Source organism: Nomascus leucogenys, chromosome 4, assembly GCF_006542625.1.
Source record: "Nomascus leucogenys isolate Asia chromosome 4, Asia_NLE_v1, whole genome shotgun sequence".
Lineage (NCBI taxonomy): Eukaryota > Metazoa > Chordata > Mammalia > Primates > Hylobatidae > Nomascus > Nomascus leucogenys.
In genome coordinates, this window is record NC_044384.1 from 92,248,625 (window position 1) to 92,274,481 (window position 25,857).

Below are 25,857 nucleotides of genomic sequence, written 5' to 3' on the forward strand. Positions count from 1 at the left end.
GTGTGTGTGTTGGGGGTGTGTGTTGTGGGTGATGGTGTGTGTGTGTGTTGTGGGGGGTGGTGTGTGTGTGTGTTGTGGGGGGATGTTTGTGTGTGTGTGTGTTGTAGGGGGTGATGTGTGTGTGTTGTGGGTGATGTGTGTGTGTTGTGGGGTGATGTTTATGTGTGTTGGGGAGGTGATTTGTGTGTGTGTGTTGTGGGGGGTGATGTTATATGTGTGTGTGTTGTGGGGGGTGATGTTTGTGTGTGCGTGTGTGTTGTGGGGGGTGATGTTATGTGTGTGTGTTGTGGGGGGTGATGTTATGTGTGTGTGTTGTGGGGGGTGATGTTATGTGTGTGTGTGTTGGAGGTGATGTTTGTGTGTGTATGTGTGTGTGTGTGTTGCGGGGGTGATTGTGTGTGTGTGGTGGGGGTGATTTGTGTGTGTGTGTTGTGGGGGGTGATGTTACGTGTGTGTGTGTTGGGGGGTGATTTTGTGTGTGTGTGTGTGTTGTGGGGGGTGATGTTATGTGTGTGTGTGTTGTGGGGGGTGATTTTGTGTGTGTGTCTGTGTGTGTGTTGTGGGGGGTGATGTTATGTGTGTGTGTTGTGGGGGGTGATGTTTCTGTGTGTGTTGGGGGTGATGTTATGTGAGTGTGTGTTGTGGGGGGGTGATTTTGTGTGTGTTTGTGTGTGTGTTGTGGGGGGTGATGTTATGTGAGTGTGTGTTGTGGGGGGGTGATTTTGTGTGTGTGTTGTGGGGGGTGATGTTGTGTGTGTGTGTGTGTGTGTGTTGCAGGGTCTGCACACGTGTGTGATGCTATCTGGAGGTTCTGTTTTGTCCTATGGGTCCTGGCCTTGTCCTCATCCCATCGTAGACTGAGGGGGCCATGCTGCCCCCCCATCCCCCGCTCCTTGGCCCCCATCCCCGGCAGCAGAACTCCCAGATGTGGCCGCCCGCCCCCGAGTCTTTCTGGGGGCCGTTCTGGACTCCAAACCTTCCTCTGTGAATATTTTGCTGTACAAGTCTCTGCGTCTTGATCCAATTTCTGTGATTTATATTTTCCATAATTTTCTCTGGTCAGGATTTTCAGATTTACGACCCGCGTGTGCTCTGCTGTCCTGCATTCTGGAGAAGGCTGTCTGTGTCTTCCCTGACTGCTGTCTGCTGGGAGTGCACTCTCCTGCACTGCTTTTCCCCGACCAGGGCCTGGGGTGCGCCCCTCACGCAGGAGCCACTCCCGCCTGCCTCTGCCTTTCTGGGGGGTGGCAAAGTCTCCTTCGCAGCCCTGCTCTCCTCCCTCACCCCCTCCCGAGGCAAAGTTTCTCTGCCCCCAGTGGATTGATAGCTGGCGCAGACGGACGGGGACTGGGGCTGGGGGTGAGGCCTGCAGATCATCCCCTTCTGCACAAAGACCCCATGGAAGTGGAGAGTGGAGGGGTCCTATAGGCTTGGGGGGGGGATGGAGCCTACGTTTTAGAGGGAAAAGCCATGGGCAGCGTCTGATGGGCATCCGGGCACCGCCCTGGCCGTAACAGCAGGTGGCACGTGCTGGCCAGTGCCCTTCTGAGCTGGCCTCGCGGATGACCAGGACGCTGTGCCATTGGCTAGCCGCTACCTGCCTCCTCCCGTGTCCCCCGGGGCCCCCATGCAGAAGCAAGTACACACTGTGAAGGGGGGTCTGCGGCTTTATTCACAGGCCCCAGGCGATGGAGGCAGCAAGGACAGAGACACAGGGGATGCCCCGGGATGGCCTCTCCACCCCCAGGATTGTCAGGGAGCCCCTGACAGGATTGTGGGGGCTGGAGGATGTGGAGTCCCACGAGCGGCCCTGGTGTGCAAGAGGGCGGAGGGTCTCTGCCTCGAGGGGCCTTTCTGGCCTCTCTACTTCCAGCGCCCGCCGACTTTGCCCTTGGCTGGGGTCCCAGCCTTCTTGCTGCTGCAAACGGGAAGCAAGTGATCCTTCAGGGTCAGGGCCTCTGGCCGTGCCCCTTCTGGTCCCCTACCCTGGGCGGACTCTCAGCCCGACCCCAGGCTGCTCTCAGGGCACAGGCCCGGCCCAAGTTTGCGGCGCACACCCAGCTTCAGTCCAGGCAGTGCCCACTCACCTGTGCCTGGCGGGCCTAGGTCGTTAGTGTGGTTAGGGGGCTGGCACGTGAGCCCAGAGCACCCTCCCTCTGTCCTCCCTTCTTTGCCTGAGGTACCACTACAGACAGACCCCCGAGCTGGGGAAGACTGTCTTGGCAGATAATGATAATCCTAGACGCTTGGCCTCAAAAGAGCTCATGCCCCTCCAGACGGTGGCCTCTGAGGGGTGGCGGTCCCAGGAGCCTGCCCCGTTTGTCTGAGGCCTTCACGTGGCCGCAAGCCAGGAGGAGCAGGGTGCAGGTGAGGGATGAAGGCGGGCGGAGGACAGGAGTGCCCCGGCCCACGAGGCCGGCCCCATTCAGACGTGGCTGCTCAACAGGACACCTGGCTGGCAAAGGCTGTGCCCTCACACATGTTCCTGGGCACCCTCAGCACATGCACACGTTCCTGGGCACCCTCAGCACATGCACACGTTCCTGGGCACCCTCAGCACATGCACACGTGCACACACGCAGGCACATGCACACGCCAACTGCCCGCCCTCAGAGGGGCCTGCAACGACCCCTGATGGCACAACAGGGAGGCCATGAGGTCACGTGCACCGCGGAGGGGCCTGCCCTGGGGGCCGCAGGGAAGCCAGGGCTACAGGAGGAGGGAGAAGAATCCCAGAAAACATGGAAACTCCAAGTAGCCCCAAACACTGCAATCCTCGGGGAAATGGAACTGGCTGTGCAGCTGGGCCTGGTGACAGGATCCCCAGCGTGGCATCGCTGGGGGCACCCTGGGTGCAGCCCCATGCAGGTGGTCGAGTAGCTGTGTCAAAGGATCCTACAGCCCCCGGGGACACGATTTTATGGACGAGGTGTCACCATCATGAGGAGTCCATGATTTTGCCCAGCATCACAGAGGGGCTGGTGATGAAGCCCTGACTGCTTAATTCCCTGTCCTAGGTCTCCTTGGAGGGTGGGACACTGGCAGGATACCCTGGGGCCCAGGTTGGCCACACCAAAGGCCCCCCAAGCAGCCCCTTGTAGGGGTCCCCTGGCTGCCCTCTCCCTGCAGCCAGTGCCAGACTCGGGGCGAGGGCGTGACAGGCAAGCCCCACTGGGCTCCCTCCTTCTGACTCTGCCATCCCCCAGGGCTCCCCTGCGTGCAGGAGAGGGAGGGGGCTCTGGGTCCCTGGCCACAGGCCTGCGCATGCTGGCCCGGGTGGCCTGGCCGGGTTAGTCTCGTTACTGCCCTGCCAAGGCCAGCCACCACCGGCCCTTGTTAGGGACTGGCTACAGCGGCTGGCCCCGAGGGCCCCTGTGCCCAGCACGGAGCGAGGACGACAGGGCTACTTACTGCTTCTGGGCCTGGTCAATGCGGCTCCTGAGATTGGTGATCTGTGGACAACATGAGTGACTCACTGCAACCACCCGAGGGCCAGGCCTGCGGGTACTGGGTGAAGGCCTGTCTCCACCGCAGGATGGGCTGGGCTGCGTGACCCAGGGCTGCTGGGCCCCTACGAGGCCTCCTTGGCTCCCTTACTGTCTCCTGGCTCCTTGTGCAGGGGGACACCGTCCCATGGCCCTTGGGCTTGTGCCTGGACTTACTCTCGCCGGCCTGTACTGGCCTGGACTGCCACACACAGCAGCCCGTAGCTGGCCACTTACCTTCAGCCTGCGGCAGGATGTGGGGCGGGGGGCACTGAGCATGGATGGGGTGGGGGGAGGGTTGCAGGTGAGGCCTGCAGACCTCTCCTTCCCAGCTCCGGCTCCCTTCAGTGCTGAGCTCAGAGCTCCAAGCGGCCCTCCTGCTCCTGGGCCAGCCGCTCCCGCCCTCTTGCCTGCGCCCGGGGGCACTCTGTGGCCGCTGCTAGCTTGAGGCGGAGCTCCTGGGAAGGTGGGGGCCCTTCCTCGCTTCCCAACAGGGCAGCGGCCACTGGGAAGCCCCTGGTTGCAGGCACGAGGGGAGAGCGGGGGCAGGAGGAAGGCTCCAGGCCCCCTGCCGCCAGCATCCTGAGCGATCCAGGTTTTTGCCATGCGAGAGGTTCACCTCACCGTGCAGCGCACACCCACGGGCCTGGCCCAGGGCGGACCCGGCTACTTACAACTTGGCCAGCATCTGCACTCTGGCCCGGACATTCATGATCTAGAAAGACCAAGATGGTTACAAGGCTGGATGGGCGGCTGGGGCATCGAGGCCCCGCTGTGGGCTAGCTTGGCCTGGTGATGGCCCTCCAGGCTCTGGAGCCCCTGGGGGCCCGCTGTGGCCGCATCTATCCAGAGCCAGTGGGTCCCTGACTCAGCTCTGGGAGCACAGCACGGGAAGGGCCTGGGTCCTGTGCCGTGAAGCCTATCTCAGGGCCTGCCCCTCTGGGAGAGCCCCAAGGGTGAGGCCAGGGCTGTCCCTCATGCCTGGACCCCCTGGGGACAGCTCTGGGAGGGAGTGTAATCGCCCTGCCTCTGTCGGAGGGGAGCTCACGGAAGCTCAGGTGGAATAGGTGGCCTGCCCAGAGCCCCCAAGAAGGAGCTCGGATTTGCCCGGCTGGCTTGGACTGGTCGCCCCGCACCCGCTGCACCCTGGTAGAGCACAAGCCCTGTGGGCACAGCTGCCCTCCCCTGGGGCCTCTGGCGGTGCTGGAGGGTGGACATCGTGGCCTTAATGGTGATGCTGGAGTGTCTGCATTTGCCCCAAGCACGCAGATCACCCATGGCTGCGCACCTCACCCCTCACCCCTGGAGCCCACATGGGTGTTTGGGAGGGTGGGAAGCAGTTTGGCTTCCACCCTAGCTCCCACATTGTACCCCAAGCCCTGAGGCCGCCCGGGAAGGCTGCCTTCCCCAGTCCCAGCTTTGCTTGCAGCGATAGTGCCTGCATGGGATGGTGGCTCTGCTCCATCCCAGAGGGGCACAGTCCCAGGCCCCTTTTCCCAGCCACGGGGTGCAGTGTGTCACCCCTCTCTGCCTGCCCTGAGGAAGCAGGTGTCTGGGGCCCTGGTGGAAGCCAGAGTCTGGGTTTGCGGAGGAGGCTCTGCAGAAAGGACGCCCCACGCCAGACGGACTGGGTGCCCCGGGGCTGAGCTGGGTGATGATGGGGACTTTCTATAAGCTTAAAGGGGTTCCGAAAATGAACCCTGAGTCCACTTGGCCATGGCTGCTCTGCCATGACAGTCCTCATGGCAGGGGTAACCAAGGCCGCCCAAAGGGGCTAGGTTCATTGCTCAAGGTGCTGCGTGGCCAGCCAGGAGGACGGGCTCTGGCCACAGTCCCCAGCAGGAGAGCAGCCTCAGCCAGGGGTCAGTGGCAACAGCCTGTGTGGGCCTTTCAGGGCCCAGGTCCCTGGGGTGGGCAGGTCCAGAGTTTGGTAGCGATGCAGGGAGGTGGCTGCTCTGGCTGGTGGGTGAAAGCCGCTAGGGCCCCAGGGCCAGAGGTGCCGGGACTCACATCATATTTCTGGCGTTTCAGCTTCTCCCCAAACTCGAACTTGTCGATCTCCAGCTGGTGCAGGGTCTCCCAGAGCTCCTTGGCCTTGTCCCTGGGGCAGAGGAAGTGGTGAGGCTTCGTTGAATAAGCCCCAAAGGCAGGGCCAGGCCCCTGGAGTCCTCCTCCAGCCACTGAGGAGCACGGTCCTTGGCAGCCTGAGGAGCAGTCAGCAGCTCCTGCAGGGCCACCCCGTGGGGCTGAGCCCCACAACACCCACCCCTCACCTCAGTTTGTCTTCACCGAGGTGGTCAATGTTGAGCGGCTTGCGTCTCTCAGCCAGAATCTTCTTCTTCATTTCCCGGGCCGTCTGCTTCTTGCCTCTCTTCTGGTCAGCCTGTAGGGGACAGGCCCAAAGAGAGGGGCCTGGTCTCAGGAGGGCGCAGGGTGTAGCCCAGACTGAAGGCTGCCACCGTGCTCCCAGCAGCGGCACACACCTTGGCGAGGTAGCTGCTGTAGTTGGCTCCCATGGAAGACAGAGCTTTCTTCTTCTTCAGGTCGTCCTCTGCCCTCCTCTTGGCATCTTCCTCCTCCCTTCTGGCCTTTTCCTCCTGTGGTGACCCCATCCCCAAGATGCTCAGGGATAGAGAGAGGGCTGTGCTTTCTGTGCAGGCTTTAGGGACCCACCCTGGGCTCACAGCTGTCTGGAAGGGCCCACCCTGGGCTTAGAACTATCCAGAAGGAAGCTCCAGGTCTTGGCCAGGATTTGTTTTCTGGCAAGGGGTTCTGCAGGGCGCTGGGGCCTTAGCCAGTGGCTCTGATCATGGGCCAATGACAATGGGAACCCCAGGAGGAGGAAGGCCTCAGCCCCCTGCATTTCTCTGGGCCTGGGGCTCATTCACTGATGAGGCAGCAGTGCGGATGGTGCCCTCACCGCCAGTCTGTTCTGGCGCTCCCTCTCCTTCTCCGCACGAATCCTCTGCTGCTCCGCTCTCTCCGCACGGCGCTTCTCCTGCAGCCAGAGAAGAGGGGGTCTGCTCGGCCCAGTCCCCAGCTCCTCCGAGGGTGTCCACCAGCCCCTGCTGCAACCTGAGCTGCCCCACTCACGATTCTCTCTTTGAGAGCGATCAGCTCCTCCTCCTCCTTCTTCCGGGCTTCAAAGTGGCTGTCGATGAGGGCCTGGAGCTCCATTAGGTCTTTGTTCTGACGCTTCTTCTGGATGTCCTGTGGTCAGGGGCAGTGGGCGTGAGCCCCACCCATCTCTCCAACCTCTGCCCTGCCTGGCCTGCCTTGCAGCAAGAGGTCCCTTCCCTTGCCCCAGCAGAGAAGCCCTGACTCCCTTGGCCACCATGAAAATGGCAAGTGGCAAGGAATGTTTTGCCTTCTCCACATTGCCATGGCTGCTATCTTCATAGGGGCTAAGGGTGGCCTGATTCCTGAGCCACACAGCAGGGATGGTGCCAGGCCATAAGGTCCTCAGCATCTTTAGGATGGACTGGCCCTGACTTGGCTCTGTCATCATCCTCAGAGATGCCCTGCATGGGCCTGGCAGAGAGAAGACTGCAGAGTGAGAGAAATTGTTGGATAAATAGATAGGCATGTGAATAGATGAACTGATGGATGGGTGGATGAGTGAGAGAGGATGGAGACAGATGACTGGGTGGATAGATGGATGATTGGAGAAATGGATGGATGAATGGATGGATAGGTAGATGGGTGGAAGGATGGATATGTGGATTAATGGTAGAGGATGCATGGATGATGGGTGAGTGGGTGGGTGTGGGTGGATGGGAGGATGAATGGGTGAATGGGTGGGTGGGTGGGAGGGTGGATGAGTAGATGGTTAAGTGAGTGGATGATAGATGGATCGATGGATGGATGAGTAGATGAATGAGTGGTATGATTGGATGGATGGATGGATGGATGGGTGGATGGGTGGGTGAGCAAGTAGGTGAATGGAGAGATGAGTGAGTAGATAGGTGGGTGAGTGTATGGATGGGTGGGTGGATGGATGGATGAATGGGTGAGTGGATACCTGGCTGGTTGGATGGATGGAAGTAAGGCAGGATGGATGGATGGATGGATGGATGGATGGATGGATGGATGGATAGTTGGATGGATGGATGGAGAGATGGATAGGTAGGTGGGTGGTTGGGTGGATGAATGGATGGATAGATGGTTGAGTGGATGGGTGGGTGGGTGGGTGGGTGTATGAATTGATAGGTGAATGGGTAGGGGCTTACATGGGTGGGTGGATGGATGGATAGAAGGATAGATGGAGGAGAAGGGAAGAGAGATGTTTATTTTTAGAGGGGTTTCCTCTGGCCCAGGAATAAGTTATGGTAGAATTGCCCAGACCCAGGAGGCCCCAGCTGTGGCTGCTTGGGAGGAAGTGACCTTCTGAGGCCTAGCCTAGAGCCCAAAAGCTGGGGTGTGGGGAAACCGTGGCCATGTTAACCAGAGTCTTGTAAACTTACATCGAAGTCCACTTTCTCCCCTTCTGGGATCTTAGGAGCAGTGAGTCTGAAGAGGAGACAGAGAGGCCCGTGAGCAGAGACCCGGGAACCTACCCCAGAGGGTCAGCCTGGCACTTTCCCCACTGGCCCCTGCTGACCCTGGTGCCCTCCTGCTCTGGCCCCCAGCCGAGGATGCCCACCTAGTAGCACGTTTGCCCCAGCTTTATTCTTATGAAGTTTGTAGCCCACCATCCTGAGAGTGGCTTGAGCCCCTCAAGAAGGCTTCAGCTTCCAGCGCCACTGTCTGCCTTTTGGCTTCTGGCCATTGCAATGTCACTGCACCCCAGCTACCAGGGAGGGCACCTCTGTTTCCTTCTCAAACAGATAAATAAATGCAGCCAGGTTGGGTGAGAAGCTATGGCCACTGTGGGTGGCTGTGGCTTCCCTGGGCAGGAATGGCTGCTGCGAGCCTGTGCCTTTCCCCAGCTCCTCTTTCATCTTTCTCTCTGGGGGCCCAAAGGAAGGAGGAGAGGGGGCTGGGAAGAAAGCAATCTGAAGGGGAAACGAGGCCCCCTCTCCGGCTGGGTGTGCAATCCCCTCCTCTCACCAATACATTCCAGATGCAGCAAAGAGTTAAAACAACAACAATTTTTTCCAACAAACCATAGAAGAAAGTAGAACTAAATATCAATCAGAAACTGGAGTAGAAAAGGGTTTCCTAAGCTCAGAAGCACCAGAAGGTGCCTCTAAGGGAAAGAAGGCCAGATGACGCCACGCAAATGAAAAACTTATGTATGTGAAAAAAAAAACGGAAAATGGAAAGGCAAAAAAAAAAGACTAAAAAAATATTTTCAGCAAATACAGAGAAGACTTATATCCTTATGCAAACTGATGACTAAGAAAACACAGAGATTCCTCCACCAGGAGACAAATGAGCAATGGCCGTAGCTACGAGTTCTCAGAGAAGAGACGACCCATCCCAAACTCAGGGAAACGCTGGCCCCAAGTGACTGTTAGGGCGCAAAGCCAAACAACCATGAGGCGCCGTTTCTCATCCATCAGAGGTTGCAATGTAAAAGCACGTTCCTGTCCCTGGGTGAGGAGGGTGTGGGACACAGACCCGCTCACATCCCACGTAGGAGACGGCGTTGGCCAGGCCCTTGTGGAAAGCAATTTGGCAGTAGATGTCAAAGCCTTAAGAACATTCATACTCTTTGACCCAGTAATTCCAGTTCTGGGAATGTGGCCTACGGAAATAACCCTAAAGTCGGAAAACGCTTTCCAACCAGCGTTATTTATGATAGTAAAATATTGGGGAAAGCCTGCAATAGGGGAATGGTTAGGAAAATTATGGTTTGTCCAATTGATGGAATATTATGTGGCCATTCAAAATATTTAAGAAGACTGTGTAAAAACATGGAAAAATACTTATGAATAGTGCTAAATTTTAAAAAAAGCAGAATTCAAGGCTGTAGAGACGGTATGATGTTTGAAGAACAGGGCTGACTTTAAATCTTTTTTTCCAAGCGCTATGCATGGAAAAAAGGAAGAAATAAGGCTTTTTAGTTCTTTCTGCTTCTTTTCCACAGTCTGACTGGCTGGGTGGGAGAATTATAGATGAGGTTTTTTCTTCATTTGACTTTTATATATTTTCCAAATTTTCTTTCATGAGGTGTTTTATTTTCATAATGAAAACACAAACAATTTTTCTAAAATGAGAAAATATCTCATGATCCGGCATTACTGTACTTAAAATCACTGAAAAATACAGTGCAAAGTCTGGGAATATGCCGGCCTTTTCTTCTGAGAATCTGCAGTGCTCCCCAAGTGGGAGCCAACAGTGAGTGTGTGCTAAGATGCTCTAAGATTCCACTTCGCGCAGAGCAAAACGCAGGCAAGAGTACTCAAGAGATAAAAGGGTGAATCACGTAGCGAGTGCTGTGGCTTGTGAATACCAGTCAAAAGCAGAAAAGTCAGAAGAGCTGCGTTAAAAAAAACCAACGCATGAAGTGCTCACAAGCAGGTGCGATGGGGACAAGCTCCTCTAAATTCTGCCCCAAAGGGGAGCAGGGGCCCCTGCACAGCGAGCTCTTTTGGACACGGTCAGGGTGTCATTCTGAAGTGGGTTTCTGGGCTGAGTCCCCCACCTTTCTCCACTTCCGGACTCACTTTCCTGTCGCTTTTCACATCTAGGGCTCTGGGAGTCCTAGAAGTATGGCGGGGCATGGTGTGGTCCCCTGAAGGCCGCGGGGTGTTGCGGTGGCCAGACTCCCTGCACCCGGTGCCCTGCCTTCCTTCCTCGACTCTCTCCCACCCACCTCTCCTCCCTCCTTCCTCATCAGTAGCCCCCTCCTGCAGGAAGCCCTCTTTGTCTGCACCAGATGACCCTGGGCAAAATCACACCCTGCTGGGCCTCCCAAGCCCATCTCCCAGGTGACCCTCATCCCTTCCACCCTGCGCTCTGAGCGTCCCTCCGAATGCAGGCTCCAGGCATCTGGCCCTGGCCCGCTCCTCCGCCTCCACCACGGAACATACGAGGCACCAGGCCTGCCAGGACCCCACACTCACTGGGCCGCCCCCACCCCAGAACACGCTCGGCGCTGGGCCTGCCAGGACCCCACACTCACTTGGGTCTCGGTTTCTCCTCTGGTCCGCACAGCACCAGCGTGAGGAGAGGGACACCAGCATGGGGAGAGGGACACCAGCGTGGGGAGAGGGAGAGAGACAGCCTGGGTGAGACTGGGCGGCCTGCAGCCCTGGGTTCCCCCTCGCTGAAGGCCGCCATCCTTTTCAGCTGGGTGTATCCCCAACCCCCAGAAACAAGAGGGTCCTGTTTCCGCTCTAGGCCTGCAAAAGCCCCCGGCAGGGTCGGAGGGGAAGAGCTCAGGGCCTGGGAACGGGAGGAAGGGTGAGGAAGAGGTAGGGAAGAAATAGGAGTGAGACAGGCAGCGTCCTTGAAGGCTGGGAAGGGAGGAGACGGAGGAAAGAGGACAGGGGCTCGGAAAGAAGATTGGGAGGAAAGGGGCTTGGCAGAAAGGGGAGGGGGGCGTGCCTGGCCCGGGCTCTGGCACTGCTGGCTGGTCCCGCTTGCTCCCCCTCCGCTGTGTGGCAGAAGCTCGGAGCAGTGGCACCCCCGAGGCCCTGGCAGCCCGACCCCAGCAGCACTGTGCGGAGCAGCAAGGCCTGGCCCTCTGAGGCCCCCGTGCCAGGGAAGAGAAAGAGGACAGACGGAGAGGGAGGCAGGGCAGCGTGAGGCCCCAGCCTGCCCTCTTTCCCTCATGTCGGCTAGAGCCAGGGTCCTGCACCTCCGGCGGTGGGGACGGGCCCTTACCTTCCACGTCCTCGTCTGCGGTGTCTTCCAGGTGGCAAAAGGCACAAGCACACATGCAAGAGAAAAGCCAGCGCAGCTGGGGGGAGCAGTGGGCAAGGGGCCTGTGGCGGGCAAGGGGGCCACCCCTCTCACTCGGACCCTCTCTTCTCCAGGGTGTGCCTGTGGGGCCCTACAAGTGCCCTTAGCTGGGGCTGGTAATCAATGGCTGGGGAGGGGGTGGAAGGGGCTGGGTGCCCAGTGGAGCACCTCCCTGGAAGACCTAGTGGAGAATAGGAGGGATGCGGGGACCTCGTGGGGCAAGGTGGGGGGCTAAGGCACTGGGTCTCATCTGTCCCCCTGGTCTGTCCTCTTGGGTCTGGCAGGGCCAACCTTGGAATCTGAGATCTTCCCCACCAAGAGGGTTTTGCAGCCGGGATGGGTGCAGCCCCTTCACTTCGTGCTTCCAGGAGCCTGACCCCTGCCTGTGAAGGCTGTGTTACTGGGTGGAACCCAGCAGTTCATGGAATGACTACAGCCCTCAGGCCTCAGGAGCCTCTGCTGGCAACGTGATGTCTAACTGCTTGCTGGTCTCAGCCCCAGGAGCCCCTGCCTGAGTCCAGAATGTCCACCACAGCCCCCATCCACAGGCCAGGAGCCCAGACGCGCTCATCCCTGACCTCCCTGGGGCCTGCCCTCTGACTGCCACACGGCTGCTGTCCTGAGACTGGACCCCTCTTGGGCCCCCCTGCTACCTCTCCCTAGCCACCTCTGGGGTCTGCCTGGCCTGGCCTGCCCTGGCTACCCTAATAAGGGGTGGCTTCCTTTAGGATATACTCTGCTCCTAAACCCTGGGGTGGACCTGGCTGGCCTGGCCCGGCTGGGGCCCAGGAGGGGGGTCTGCCGCTGGCCTAGTGGCACCCGCCCATCCTGTCCCTTTAGTCCCTGCTCTGGGCCTTAGGTGACAGCAAGGCCATTGACACGCGATGCCCTCGGCCCTCTGAGTCTGACCCAGCGCCGTTCCCTGCACTTGGCTAAGGCCAGCAGGCCTGGGCCCAGGGGTGGGGGTCCTGCCTTGCCAGTGCCTGGCCTGGGGTGCACTAGTCCTTGAGTCCTCCTCGCTGGCAGATACCTCAGTTGCCTGGGAGCCCCCTGCACCCCACAGAGAGCCCGCCAGCGCTCTTGGTTTTGCAGATAGGCCTGAGGTCACCCGTTCCGGATGCCTTGGGGCGCGTGTGCACCGGGAGTGAGCGGTGGGGCATCCTGAGCGTTCCAGCCAAGGGCCCAGAAGGAACAGCGTGGTGAGGACGATGAATGGGCTGCCCGCCCTGGCCTCCCTGACTTAGGGGTTTTGCTGGACGCAGTATGTGGCTGAGGAGCCCCTCCGGGTGGGAAGGCCAGCCAGGGAGAGGGCGAGGTCGGGTGGGAGGCTGAGCGCTTTCGGGGAGCGAGCACACAGCCAAGCGGCAAAGCTGTCCTGCGGCCCTGCCTCCTCTGCTCCTGCTCCACCCTCCCTTGCTGTCTGTCTGTCTGTCTGCTGGCCTCAGTGCTGGTTCCAGAGTGGCCCAGCAACCCTGTCATCTCCACAGGCCATCTCCTGGGCACCTCCCTGCATGGCTGGAGTCCCATCCCCCTCCTAGCATGTCCCTTCTTGTCCAGGGGCCTCTCCAAGGCTCGAGTCATGCAAGAGCTCAGGCCCAGCAGGGAGGAGCCCCTCAGCCCCACAGCCCATGAATGGGGGGAGCTGAGAAGCACTCCCCAGCTGGGGCCCCTGACTTGAATGTGCAGCTCTCTGACCTCCACCCAGTACGGCCGGCCCCACTACCAGGGAGGGCAGGCCCACCCAGGGGGCCTCCTCACTCCGGGTGTGTCTGGCTCGGGCCCAGGCAATGGGTGGGATGCTGGGACCTGACTGGGCCTTTGCACGCATGGCCCCTGGCTGTTCCGGGTCCCCAGTGTCCCCACCTTGGGCCTCAGCCTGCCTTTCTGCTTCACTCCACTTGCCCCTCCACCCTCCCTTCCACCTCACCCCTCCCTACCTTCCCGCTCTGGCTTGCTAACTGGGGCAGGGTGGAGGCCTCTCCTGTGCTCTTCCCACCCCACCCTGGTGGATCCAGAGGGTCCCAGTGGACCCCAGCACCGTCCTTCCAAGGCCTGCTCTGCCTCGGCCTCAAGGCTGGCCACCCCCACCTCCCACCTTCCTGTTGGCAGCCCAGGAAGAGCCTCGTTGTCCCCAGGCTAAGGAATCAATCCTCTCTGCCTGGGAGACCCAAAGGAAGCCTGCACCGCATCGGCCAGCCCTTCCCAAGCCAGGGTCCTCACTCTGTCCCCAGCCCAGAGGCCAGAACAGGTTAAGTTGTTGGTGGCAAACGTCACAAGGGGTGGGCAAGAGGGAGGAAGCGAGAGAGGACAGAAAGGAGGATGGGGGCTCTGGCCACAGGCTGGGGAGCGCCGGCGTACCTTCTTGAACTTCCTCTGCAGAAGCAGCATCATGGTGGGCAGAAAGGGCAGGAGGGAGAGAGAACCAGTGTGAGCGGTGGCAGCGCAGAGAGGGAGGGTGGGCAGGGCCGAGGTGGGGGAGCGAGCAGGCCAGGCTGTGCAGGGTTACGCGGCCCCTCTTGTTCCTTCTTGGGTCCTGCACCCCCCACATGGCCACACGTGCCCATGTGGCATTGAAGTCATGCACGTACCTGGTTCATGAACTTCATGGGCCAAGGAGGCCACGGAACAAGAGGCAAAACCGCGGGTCAGAGGTCAAAGGAGAAGGGTCCGAGGTTAATGGAAAAGCGGCCCGTCGCCACTCGAGGCCGAGGGTGGGGTGCGTGCGGGGAGCGAGCAAGACACGGTCAGAGTTAGCCCAGGCGCGGCCACCGCCCCAGTCCCATGTCCCCAAACCCTGCTCTCAGCATCTGGGAGCACCCCAGGTGGGGAAACTGAGGCTCAGAAGATGGCCGGTAGCTGTGGCTCTTGCCCTTGGTGGAGCAGGCTCGGTACTGGGGCTGGGCGTTCCTTTGCTCGCCCCCATCCCCTGTCTGTCCTGGGGCGCCCCCAGAAGCGTGACCATGCCTCTGGCCAGGGCACCAAGGCCCAAGTGCGAGGTTGTATACTGGCCGGGCAGCACCAGGGGCCCACGAAGGCAGTGCTGGTAGCCCTGGGAGGCAGAGCCACAGATGGGCCATGGAAGGCGTCCCCAGGACCCCCACTTCCTGCCATCCCAACAGCTGGGGCCCCTCGTTCTTTCCCTGATGGGATCCTTTCCACCCTCCGAGGGTGCTGGCAGCCCTGGGCACCAGTGATGGCTCTGCCTGCTGATCTGGGCATGGGACCCCAGCCCTCCCATCTGCTCCCAGCCTGTGTGTACCTCGAGGGTCTCACAGCAGAAGGCTGTGAGGGGGCCTGGGGGGCTGATGAGGGCACGCACATGAGGGAGCTGACTGTGCCAGGCTGCAGGGTTCTGCCCCCAGCCACCTTCTCTCCCCTCACTCTGTGCTGTCCCAAGATGTGGCAGGGCGTCCTGGCCAGGCCCAGGGGTCTATGCTACCAGAGGCTCTTGACTGCCTACCCTGGGGTGGAGGACTAGGGTGGGCCTACGTGTCCCCTCTGCCCCATGCTTGGGGACACCCCGCTGACCAGCAGCCCAGCCTGCACCTACCCGGGGAGTCCCTGGCCCTACTGCCTGGGGGGCTGTGGGGAAGGGGGCCCACCCTCGAGACCCCATTCTCTCTCTGGTCAAGCATTGGCCACAGTTAGTGGGTTACATTAGGGCCACATGTGGGGGCCCCTTGGCTGGCTGGTACCTCGTGGCTTCCACCCTCTCCCCCTCTCCCCCACCCCCACGTGGGCTCCAGCCAGGCCCCGGGCCCCACATGGGGACAAGAAGTCCTGTGTCCTCATACCTTCCTCATGGACTTCTGCAGCTGAGGAGAGCCGGGGGTTGCAGGTGGCAGGGGGAGAGAGGAGAAGGTTAGACAGGGGCACACAGCAATCCTTAGAGGCGGGGTGGAGGTCAATGTTGGGTGGGGCAGGAAGGCTGGGGAGTGGGCATGGGGGCCGGGGCCTTGGACCCCACTTACCTTCCTCCTGGGCTTCCTCTGAGAGCCGGAGAAGCCAGGAGCAGGAGAAGGCGGGATTGGGGGAGAAAGGGAACAGAGACAGTGATCAGAGTGTACTCAGGCCGCAAGGACAGGAGGCCAGCTGGCCGGGAGAAGAGGGCCTGGGGCTCGCTTGGCTGGGGTGAAAGATGGGGCTCAGTCCTGCATCTCCGGCCAGCCCCGGGGAGCACGGAGTCCCACCAGCAGAGCTGGTCACTGTCAGCTGGGCTGGGCCAGGCCCCTGAGAGGGGTTCTGAGGCCCCTCCCACCCTCCTGGGGGCCTGGTATTCCCATGCCTGGAGGCCTTTGTGCACAGAGGCCCTTGTTAAGTCCTGCTCTGCAGGTGGCACAAGTGAGAACGGGGACAAAACCCACAGGGCCTGCGGGAAGCCCCGGCTCTGAGTGCACCCGGAAACAAGGCTGGCACTGAGGGGTCTTCAGAGTCATGTCGCGTGAAGACACTTCCGTGGCCTCCGGGCCTGCCACGTGGCTGCCTCAAGAGAAAAGATGGTTCCCCAGAGCCATGTTTCCCTCGCAGAAATGAGTCTTTCTACCTTTTCAGCAGAAAAATAAATGTTTTGCTCATGTTGTTAGGGTAGCCAAGTGTTTTCAAAATATTTTCAAAACATAGCACTCAGGACTCCTCACAGGACAGCCCTGCCTGTTAAGGTTGCGTGAACGCACTCCCCAGTTGAGCAGGTGCCAGGGATTCCGGTGCAGCGCCGTCGGCCTGAGAACCACCGCCCCGCACGGTTCCCAGGTGCGCCCACGCCCGCCCACGCCTGCCCAGGCACGATGGAGACGCCCACAGACCACACCTGGCCAGCACAGGGAGGGGGCTCCAGGCTCCACCCAGGGTTACAGCACAGGGTGGGGGGGTGGTATGGAGGGATGGAGACACAGAGAGACAGAGATGGAGATGGAGGTGGAGAAATGGGGACAGAGAGGCCAAGAAAGACAGAGACTGAGAGAGAGAGGCAGGGAGAGACAGACCAAGAGGCTGAAAGATACAGAAAGAGAGAAGCTGAGAGATACACAGGCACACAGAGAGACAAGGGTGCCAAGAGAGACACGGAAAGGAACTGGAGAGAGATGGAGAGACTCTGAGATGCCGTGAGGGCAGAGATAGAGAGAGAGGCAGAGAGACAGCAGCACTGGGCACGGTGGGGCAGCCGGTGTTAATGAGAGTGAGGCCTTCATGACCAGCCCCAGCGAACCCCACACACCACGGCACACAGAGGATGAAGGATTAATGAAGGATCATGAATGCATATTAATCGATTAAAGAGACAGGAGTTAGTGATGATTTAACGACTCATTCATCATTAATTAAGTGATGGCCTCATTCATCATTAATTAATGATGAATGGTGATTGTTAATGACTAATGATAAGGAAGATGGATGGTTGATTGACAAGCTCAAGGCGGCCTGGAGCAGCCTGGGGAGGGGGTTCTGTGAGTGCCACAAGGGAGAGGGGGGTTAAGTTCCAAGGAGGGGCTGGGGGGACTTCCGGCGGTTGCCGGAATTACCTTCTTCTTCGTACTGCTCTGCATTGGGACAGAACAAAAGAGGGGAACCACGTTAGAAGGGGCCGCCCGTGAAGGGAGGAGGAGAATGAGAGGCCAGTGTGTCCCAGCCCTGGACAGGCCAGCGACTCCCCCTGCCCAAGGGCTCGGAATCAGGGGTCCTCGGGCCCAGAGCAGGCATTGGGGAAGGCAGAGGCTCCGGTGATGATGGTGGCTTTTGGGGGGTTCGGGGGTGCTGGATGCCCACATCCCACAGTGGGCATGAGAGAAGGGGAGAGACAGGACCCAGAGCCTGACCTGCAGGCCCCTCAGGACCGTGCGGCCACACATCGGGGAAAAGACAATGCCCCCCAGTTGGACACCTATTTTCCAGGGGTCACTCAGAAGCCACCCATGGGATGCAGCCAAGGGGACACATGGTATGCGCAGTCCAGCCCCCTGCCCAAGTGTGACCCTTCCTTCTAGAGCAGGAAGTAGAAAGAAAATGGCTGTTACACTTACCCTCCACCTGTTCACTGTGGGGCAGGGAAAGAGAGAGAAAGAAAGAGAGAGAGGTGGTGAGGCTGGGCTTTGCTTGGACTTGTGCAAGACAGTGCGTGCTCCAGCCCCGCAGAAGCCAAGGGGCCAGGGTTCCGAGCCGGGCAGGGGCAGCCACCAGCTGGGTACTCACACTTCCTCGTCAGACATGGTGAAGGTGGGTGGTTTCTGCAGAGAGAGATTGAGAGAGAGAGAGAGAGAATGGAAAGAGAGTTACAAGCTGCCTGGGCGTAGGATGGTGGATGGGGTCTTGGAGCAGCGCTGTGGGGGAACCGTGGGCAGGGTTTGGGGGCCAGCTCTGGCCTTGGGCGAATCCACCTCCTTGGGCCCCCCTTTCTCCAGGGCTCCTGGCCCCTCCCAGCTCTTGGCGCCCCGGACTCTGTCCCCTCTTCCTGCCCTGGCTCCAGCCTGGAGCTTGGAATCTTGGAGCTGGACGGGATGTTGGAAGGTCGTGGCGTCCACCCCCACCCAGGGCAGACATCCTCTCCACAGCGTCCCCCGAGGAGGGTCATCCAGAATGCAGGCTGTGTGCTGTCCAGCCCGCTCTAGACACTGGAAAGGTCCTGCTGGTGGAGCTGAAACCTGTCTCTGGGTGTTCTCTGCCCAGTGGGTGTAGGCGGGGTCTCCCTGGGAGCCCCTGGATGACCGAGGCTGGCTCCCCAAGATGAGTAATCTGCTCACCCTACCATTCCCCATGAGAACCCCTCTTCCCTATTGGAGCCCAAAGCTCCCTTCTGTGCCTGTTTTCCTATGGGGTGCCCAGAGTGTGTCCCACCACATCCCTCTGAGGACCCCTCCTCCGAGATCACAGAGCAGGGAAGCTGTTCTGTCTCGTTACCCCTGTCCCCTGAAAACATTGAAGCTGAGCCCCAGAGCGCGTTGGGTTGGGTCTGGGCTGCTTCCCGTGCACCCCCCCGGGCTGGGCTCTGTGCAAGGCATACTTGGACTGCAGGAGCCCACAGAACAGCCCCCCCATTTCCCTCCCTGTGGCCGCTTTCCCTGGTCCCGGGGATGCTCTGGATCTGTCCCTGTCTAGGAGAAGCTCCGTGCCCGGGACTGGCTGCCCTGTCCATGTGCGATGGTGGCACCAGGCCAGCATGCTGGGGACCGTCTCTCTGTGAGCTGGCCACCATGCACACTGGGCAGCCAGGCCTGGGGAGGCTCTGAGCAGCTGCACCGGCATGTTGGCCAGGGTTTTAGAAAACAAAGTTCATTACAACACAGTACAGATTACTCGAAGACAATAGTTACGGTCCCCCCTGGGAGTGTTGTATAAGAAAAACACACGTTCATCAGCTAAAAATGCATCTACGTTGCATTGCTGAGGTGGGAACTGTTTTCCAAAGCCTCTGTCAAGAATGTTAATTTTCCCAGAGCAACTTAAGCTCCATGCAAAATTATCCAGCAGATAGCTGTCTTCCAGGCAACGGGGGCAGCTTTTTCCTATCCCAGAATCTCTTCCTGAGACTCTGCTGCCCCTCAGGTTAAGCCTCTTGTAACAGCCACGGCTGGGCCAGGCTCTCCTCAGTCCTCAACCCCACCAGCCAGTGTTGCCCAGGCCCCCGGTGTGACCCAGTCCCAGGCTGCCCACCAGCCCCTAGTGCTGTCCTGCCAGCTGGTTCAGGCCCCAAACTCCACAGACTCCTCTAGGGCCATCCTCTGTAAGGAGGAGGAGGGTCAGTGAAGGGAGGGAGCAGAGCTTGGCCCCGCCCTGCTGTGCCCACCCCTGACCCTGGCCAGGCTGACACCTGTCGGCTGCCACAAGATGGGGGCAGCGTGGCCCTCGCCTGGGGTGGGTTATTTATAAGGAGCCAGTGGCAGCTGAGGTGTCCAGAAATAGGCAAGACATTTCTGCCCAGAAACCCAAGACGTGGGTGAGGCGGGTGTGAAAGCCCAGCCCTCCTTGGCCCACAGCGGCCCCCTCACCCTCGGGCACCCAGGCCCTCCCCAGCTTCTCATATTTCCCTTCCGTCTCCTCCAGGCCAGAGTCACATGGATGCCCCGACACCCCCAGGTAGGGTGACCTCAAGGCCCCCCGACGTGAGGCGGGAAAGGCCCACTCTCCAAGTGGGGAAACTGAGGCACCTGGTTTTCTGCTGAGCCCCTGGAAGCAACACAAGGCTGTTTTGTTTCCCCCAGTATGGCCTGTGTCATTGCCTCTGTTGTGGGGAGGGGCTGGTGGCAGGGGTGTGCTGGGGGCAGGGGATGGCATTTCAACAGCTGAGAAGCAAAGCAGGTGTCTAGTTAGTGCCTGCCTTGGAGGGGCTGCGTGAAAATAACCTATGCGGTCAGTTTCCTTGCATCACCCTTCCCACCTTGGGAGGTGACGGGGCCAGGGCAGGGTGGGGAGGCAGGAGCCGATGTCCCTTGCTTGCTGTGGCCCTGACCATGCCCCCAGACTTCTTCTCCACCCATCCAACCTTTGCTTTGCCCCATGTCCCCCTGTGGACTTCAGGAGGGGTAGCTAAGGCCTCATCAGACGGCACAAGTCAGGGGGACCGTGTCCAGGGCAGGGAGGGTGGGTGGGGGCTCTTACGAGCGCCAGCTCCTCCACCCTCCAGCCAGGGGGATGCGATGAAGCCCAGCCCCTCACTCCTGCCTCGTCCTGTCCCAGTCCAGGCCCTGTCCACTTCTGTCCTGCACCTCCAGACGCTGGCCCCCAAGGCTGCGTGGGCTTTAGACGCCCCCACCCCGACACACTCCTGGGCTGGCCATACAGGAGCCCCTTCTCTCCTGTCCTCTTTTTCGTCTCTACAAAATGGCGGTGTTGGAGGCCCAGGTGCGAGAGCTGCATGGCAAGGCCAGGATGGGCCCGGGCAAATGTCTACATGGCAGCCACAAGCTGGCAACCTAAGCCCTGGCAGGGCCCCTGCACGGCATCTTCCCTGCCGCTCACACCCCGTGCCTCTCTGCCTCCCGCCTTCAGGCCACTCCCTAGCACTGGGCTTCCGTGAGCCCCGACTTGCCCCCTCCCAGCCTCCCCCGACTCTGCCTTCTTCTGCACCCTCCCAGTGCTGAGACCATCACGCCTCTGTCCGCATCCCAGACTCTCCGGACGCTGGAGCAGCCACCTGGGGGCTCCGAGCCATGATGCTTCGAGTTGAGATGCTCGGCACCACACGGACCTGGGACCTCAGCGCCCCAGGACCCCAGAGGGTCCCTGGAACCAGGGGCCATCCACCCGCACACAGGAGGCCCCGTCGGGCCCGGTCCTGGGTGGCCGCTCCTGCCTATACCCACCTGCGGGTTGAGTGTGAGAAGGGCTGGAGCTCCCTGTGGACAGGACCGGCTGCAGGCACTGGCGCCCGGCTCACACCCTCGTGTTATAGTGACATTTGATCTTCCCAGCAGCCCATTGGCCAGTGACTGGGTGGCCGGGGTGTGTGCGGAGTCTTGTGGGGGGGGACTATGCCCGTGCAGGCCCCTTACCAAGTATAGGAATGGCCAGAGGACGAGGCTGAAGGAGGCCAGGATGCACAGGACGTGCTTGGAGAAGGAGGCAAGGTCCTCCCTCCGCCTCCAGGAGGTGTCAGCTGCTATTTTTACTCCCAGCAGCGGGTACATTCTGGATGGGCTGAGGAGGGGAGGAGGAAGGTTTTGGGTGGCCCTGGGGCACAAAGCCGAGGCTCTCTTTGGGCAAACTGGTGTGGGGGTCACCAGAGCCGGGCTGCCAGGTTTCCCATCCCCCCTGCCCCTTCTCTCTGAGATGTTTGTGGGAGTAAACATTTGTCCAGGAAAAGGGTCTGCACAGCCAGGGTCCCCTTCCGCCACCCAGCCCAATGCCCCAGGCCCTTCTCTGTCTCCCCTAGGGGAGGAAGCAGCCCGAGGCCTCGGAGACCCCCCATGGAACTGAGGCCAGACCCCCACCCTATCTGAGACCCTCTTAGAGGCCAGCTCTGCTTTCCTGGCTAGACACTGTTGGGGCCTACACAATAAGCGGGCGAGGGACATGGCCAGGCTGGCTGCAGTCTGAGTCTGCCATACCTCCCTGGGGCTGCTGCCACTGGAGGGGGCTACACCTGGAGTTCACTGGGTAAGGGTCTGGGTCCGCCCTCTAGGCCCTCTCTTACCCTGGGGCCCCGGGGCCCTGGGCACTCGCAGTGGCCGTTACCATCTGTGCCAGCATCTCCCACAGGCTCATTGTGGCGTGTGGAGACTGGCTTTCTTTCCTCAAGACTCCAGGTGGCACCGTCCGACTAGCAGACACCCTTCCTGGCCTCCGATGGCCTGTATCCTGGCCAGCGAGGCCACCAGATTGGGATAGTCCTGCCTCTTGGATCAGGGAAACTGAGGCACCAGGTGGGGGAGAGCAGTCTGGCACCCTGACCCGCCCCCTCACTCCCCTCAGACTCCACAGGCTGAGCGTGGGCCGTGGTGTCTGTGGAACTCTTCGATTGAGGCACAGATTGGTTCCTTCTTGGCCAGCGCCCAGGAAGGGGGTGAGTCCCGAGAGGCACAGACAAGGTCCCTGTCCTCCCCAGGCTTAGAGTCAGGGACATCAGGACAACCCGGCAGGGGCTCCCAGTGCCCTGGGGCCGGGTCGGGGGCCTTCCGGAAGGCTTTGGTTGGCACCTCATTCCACCCCTCCATGGAAGAGCGAGGCCACAGAGCCCAGGGACAGGCAGGGTGTACCTGGGGTCACATGACAAGGCGGGTTGGTCCCAGGCTGCCATTTCAAAGGACAGGGCCGGTCCCCTGCCTGCCTCCTGCTGAGTGCCGGGCACTGGGAAGGCTCTTGGAGCTGGAGTTGCTGGGATCCTCCCTGTCCTCCCGCTCTGGATCTGTGGCTTCGTCTGCACTCCACGCCTTCCCCTCCCTGTCCATGTCCTCAATGGGCAAGGCTTTGGGGGCCATGTACAGCCCTGGCCCCTGGACATCTGTGACCAGCTTTCTGCCCACTGGGGACATCTGCAGAGCTGCTCCCTCAGAGGCACCTGAGAGGGTCCTTAGGGGTCAGCGGGCCCACCCTGTCCTCTCCCATGGTGGGGCCAACCTCCTTTTCCATGCTGGCTCTGCCGGCTTCTCTAATGGAGCCCTGAGCCCACCATTCTGGTTACACATGGTTCAGTCTGCAGGCCTGGGAAGCCTGTGCCCACCCAAGCCCTCGCCCAGGCCAGGGGTCCTGAGGGGTGCACCTGAAGGTGGGTGTGCCATGGCCCTGCACTGGCCCCGTGTGGCCAGCAGGGGAGGGTGCTGCCCGCCCAGCTCCTGGGGCTTTGGCAGGCGCTCTCCGCCCAGCTGGCTGAGGTCAGAGAGATAGAGCAGGTTTTATTTTGGGTATCGGCGACCTCCCACTTGGGCGCTGGGCCTGAGGCATAGCAGGGACTGTACAGAGCAGGCACCGGCGGCCTCGAGGGCCTGCACCAGGTAACCCACGCCCTGCTGCCATCTGGCCTGACCGGGGTGGTCCAAGGAGAGGAGGCAGGGCAGGGGCCTCCTGGGGGACTGTAGACCTGGGTGAGGGCAGGGCACAAGGGAGGCCCAGCCTGGGTTGGGGACGCATTTCCACCCAGGAGGAGTCTGAGGACGAACCATGGGGCCTTGGCTCTAGGGCAGTTGTTTGGGGATTGGGGGGTTCTGAAATTGGCAAATGCTGAGCCAAGCTCAGGGAGTGGGGAGCAGGCTGTGGGAGGGAGGACGGCCTCCTGAGTGTCTTGGCTCCAGCTCGCTGCCTGGGTGGCCCCCAGATGGTGGCCAGGGCCCCTTAGTCTAGGTCCCAGCACCCAGTGTGCATGGTTGGGGGTGGTGGAGACCAAGAGGGTCCTGAGCCTATCCTCATGCCCTGAGCTGACCTGAGCGCCCAAGCTGGATCCAGCCTGAGGCCGCTCCACCGAGCTGTGGGCTCAGTCACTGCCAGGCCCAGGACAGGAGGAGCTGACACAGCACTTGGGGACTGAGCTGCTCCAGCCCTAGGTAGCTGCCTCCCCACAGGCCTAGTGCTTCTGATTTTGCAGTTTCATTGACTCGTTCTGCAGATATGATGAGTGTCTTCTGTGTGGCTGTCCTAGGGGCCTGTAGCAAGGGTCACAGGGTGTCAGGTGGCTGCTCTGGCAGGCAGGACAGAGGCTAGGGGCTTCGTCTGCCATCCCTGGCCAGGGGCCTCTTAGGATGCAGGCCTTTTGAGCCTCCTGACCTCCGCATTGGGCATGGCCTGACCTCCAGGTTTCCAGGAGCAGGGGCATGGAGTTGCTGTGGCCATAGAGGGAAGGCTGCATCAGAAACACAACAGGGCTGTGGCTGGGTAGAGCTCAGAGGGACAGGCCCTGGGTCCTTGTTCTCGAGGCTGAGCCGAGGGGTGCAGAGGATCTGACAAGGGGCCAGGGCTGGTTGGGGGCAGGGCGGGCAGTGGCTGCCTCCCCAGCACTGCTGACCCCAACTACCCCCTGCCCCTGGTGCTGTCCACTCTGCACCCCAGTGCTGAGTGCCCAGCTGTGGCCTTTGGGCCTGCCTCTCGGCTGCCCTTGGTCACCGTCCCATCCGGATCAGGTGGGAAAGCAAGGGAGTGCTGTCACTTGGTGGTTTCCCAGCTGAGCAGGGTGGCCTGGATCCTCTCTCAGTGGCCGGGGCATCTGAGAAAGGATGGGGGCACGTCACCTCCCTTGTGTGAGTGGTGGCTCTGTCGAGGTTTCGCTTTTCTGAACTGTGTGTATTCATGAGGCAAGCAGGGTTTGACATGAAGCCTTCAGAAAATAGTGGCTGCGAGGAGGCAAGGGAATGGCAAAGTGAAGTCCAGAACATCAGTCTGGGGGGCCTGCTCCTCGAAGGGGCTTCCCAGACATTGAAGGTTGCAGGGCTGAGTGTCAGGCCCCAGTGCAGGACCTGGGAGAGGAGGGACAGGAGGGCGGATGTCCCCAGGCTGTCTGCTATTTCACACAGTTGTCCATTCATCCACCCATCTATTCATTCCCATGCATTCACTCTCACCTTCACCATTTCCTTTCCTTCCTTCCTCCCTCCTTCTCTTCCATCATCCACCCCTCCGTCTGTCCATCCCTTCAAACACCCATACAACCACCTACCCATCCACTCATCCCTCCATTTCATCCATCCCTCCCACCATCCATCCATCCATCATTAGTCTATCCATCCATTCATCCACCCACCTATCCATCTATCTATCCATCCATCCATCTGTCTATCCATCCATCCATCTCTTCAATCATCCATCTACCCATCCATGCATCCATCCATCCCTCTCTCCCTTCATCCACTCTCCCTTCATCCATCCATCCCTCCCTCCATCCATCCATCCACACATCCACTCATCCATCCATCCACCCACCCACCTACACATCCACTCATTCATCCCTTCCTCCATCCATCCTTCCCTCCCTCTGTCCATCCATTCATCTAACCCTTCACCCATCCATCCACCCACCCATCTACCCATCCACTCATCCATCTCTCCATTCATCCATCCACCTATCCATTCACTCACTCACCTATCTATCTATCCATCCTTTCATCCATCCTTTCATCTACCCATCCACACATCCATCCCTCCATCCACCCATCCACCTATCCATCCATCCATCCAACTGTCCATCCACTCTCATCCATCCCTTCATCCATCCATCCATCTACCCATCCATGCATCCATCCCTTCATTCATCAGTCCCTCCATTCTCCACCTATCCATCCATCCAACCACCGACCCATCCATCCAACCACCTACCCATCCCTTCATTTATCGCTCCTTCCTTCCATCCATCCATCCACCCACACACCTACTCATTCACTCACTCATCCCTCCCTCCATCCCTCCCTCTCTCCGTCTGTCCATTCATCCAGCCATCCCTTCATCCATCCATCCACTCATCTACCCATCCACTTATACATCCCTCCATCCATCCATCCACCTATCCATTCACTAACCCATCCATCCATCCACCCATCCATCCATCCAGCCAGCCAGCCAGCCATCCTCCCACCCACCCATACATTCACCCTCCTATTCACCCATTCATCCATCCATTAGTCCATCCGTCCACCCACCCGCTTACCCATTCACTCATCCATACATCCCTCTATCCATTCATCCATCCTGTATTCATCCACTCACCCACCCCTCTACTTGCCCACCCAACCATTCATCCACTCACCCACCTACCCATCCATTCACCTGCTTATCCATCCACTCACCCAACCATCAATCCATCCATCCACCCACCCACTCTCTTACTCATTCACTCATCCATACATCCCTCTATCCATTCATCCATCCCCTATTCATCCACTCACCCATCCCTCCACTCGCCCACCCACCCATTCATCCACTCACCCACCTACCCATCCATTCACCCACCTATCCGTCCACTCATCCATCCATTCATCTATTCATCTATCCATTCATCCACCCACCTACCCATCCATCCATCCACCCACCCATCCACCCATTTGTCTGTTTACCAAACCTTCACTGAGCACCTCCTGGGTGGTGCTGGGGGAGGCCTCAAGGTGGATCTTGC

General features: G+C 59.9%; 1 protein-coding gene across 13 annotated transcripts; it reads right to left on the bottom strand.

The window, feature by feature from the left end:
* Positions 1 to 1,646: 1,646 nt before the first annotated feature.
* TNNT3 (troponin T3, fast skeletal type) lies at positions 1,647 to 20,689 on the bottom strand. Of its 13 annotated transcripts, XM_030811485.1 has the most exons (18): positions 20,630 to 20,683; positions 17,523 to 17,557; positions 17,354 to 17,367; positions 16,856 to 16,873; positions 15,308 to 15,325; positions 15,131 to 15,151; positions 13,925 to 13,936; positions 13,695 to 13,709; positions 11,259 to 11,282; positions 10,555 to 10,573; positions 7,949 to 7,994; positions 6,579 to 6,695; positions 6,406 to 6,483; positions 5,969 to 6,082; positions 5,759 to 5,868; positions 5,496 to 5,586; positions 3,412 to 3,452; positions 1,654 to 1,918 (listed from the first exon to the last, which is right to left on the bottom strand). In XM_030811485.1, the coding sequence occupies exons 2-18, from the start codon at positions 17,537 to 17,539 to the stop codon at positions 1,864 to 1,866; spliced, it is 810 nt and encodes a 269-aa protein (XP_030667345.1). In that variant the 5' UTR covers positions 17,540 to 17,557; positions 20,630 to 20,683; the 3' UTR covers positions 1,654 to 1,863. The 13 variants fall into 13 exon arrangements, with proteins under 13 accessions (XP_030667349.1, XP_030667347.1, XP_030667345.1 ...); XM_030811486.1 differs by lacking the exon at positions 11,259 to 11,282; XM_030811489.1 differs by lacking the exons at positions 11,259 to 11,282; positions 13,695 to 13,709 and having other exon boundaries at positions 1,647 to 1,918.
* Between the last annotated feature and the right edge of the window lie 5,168 nt (positions 20,690 to 25,857).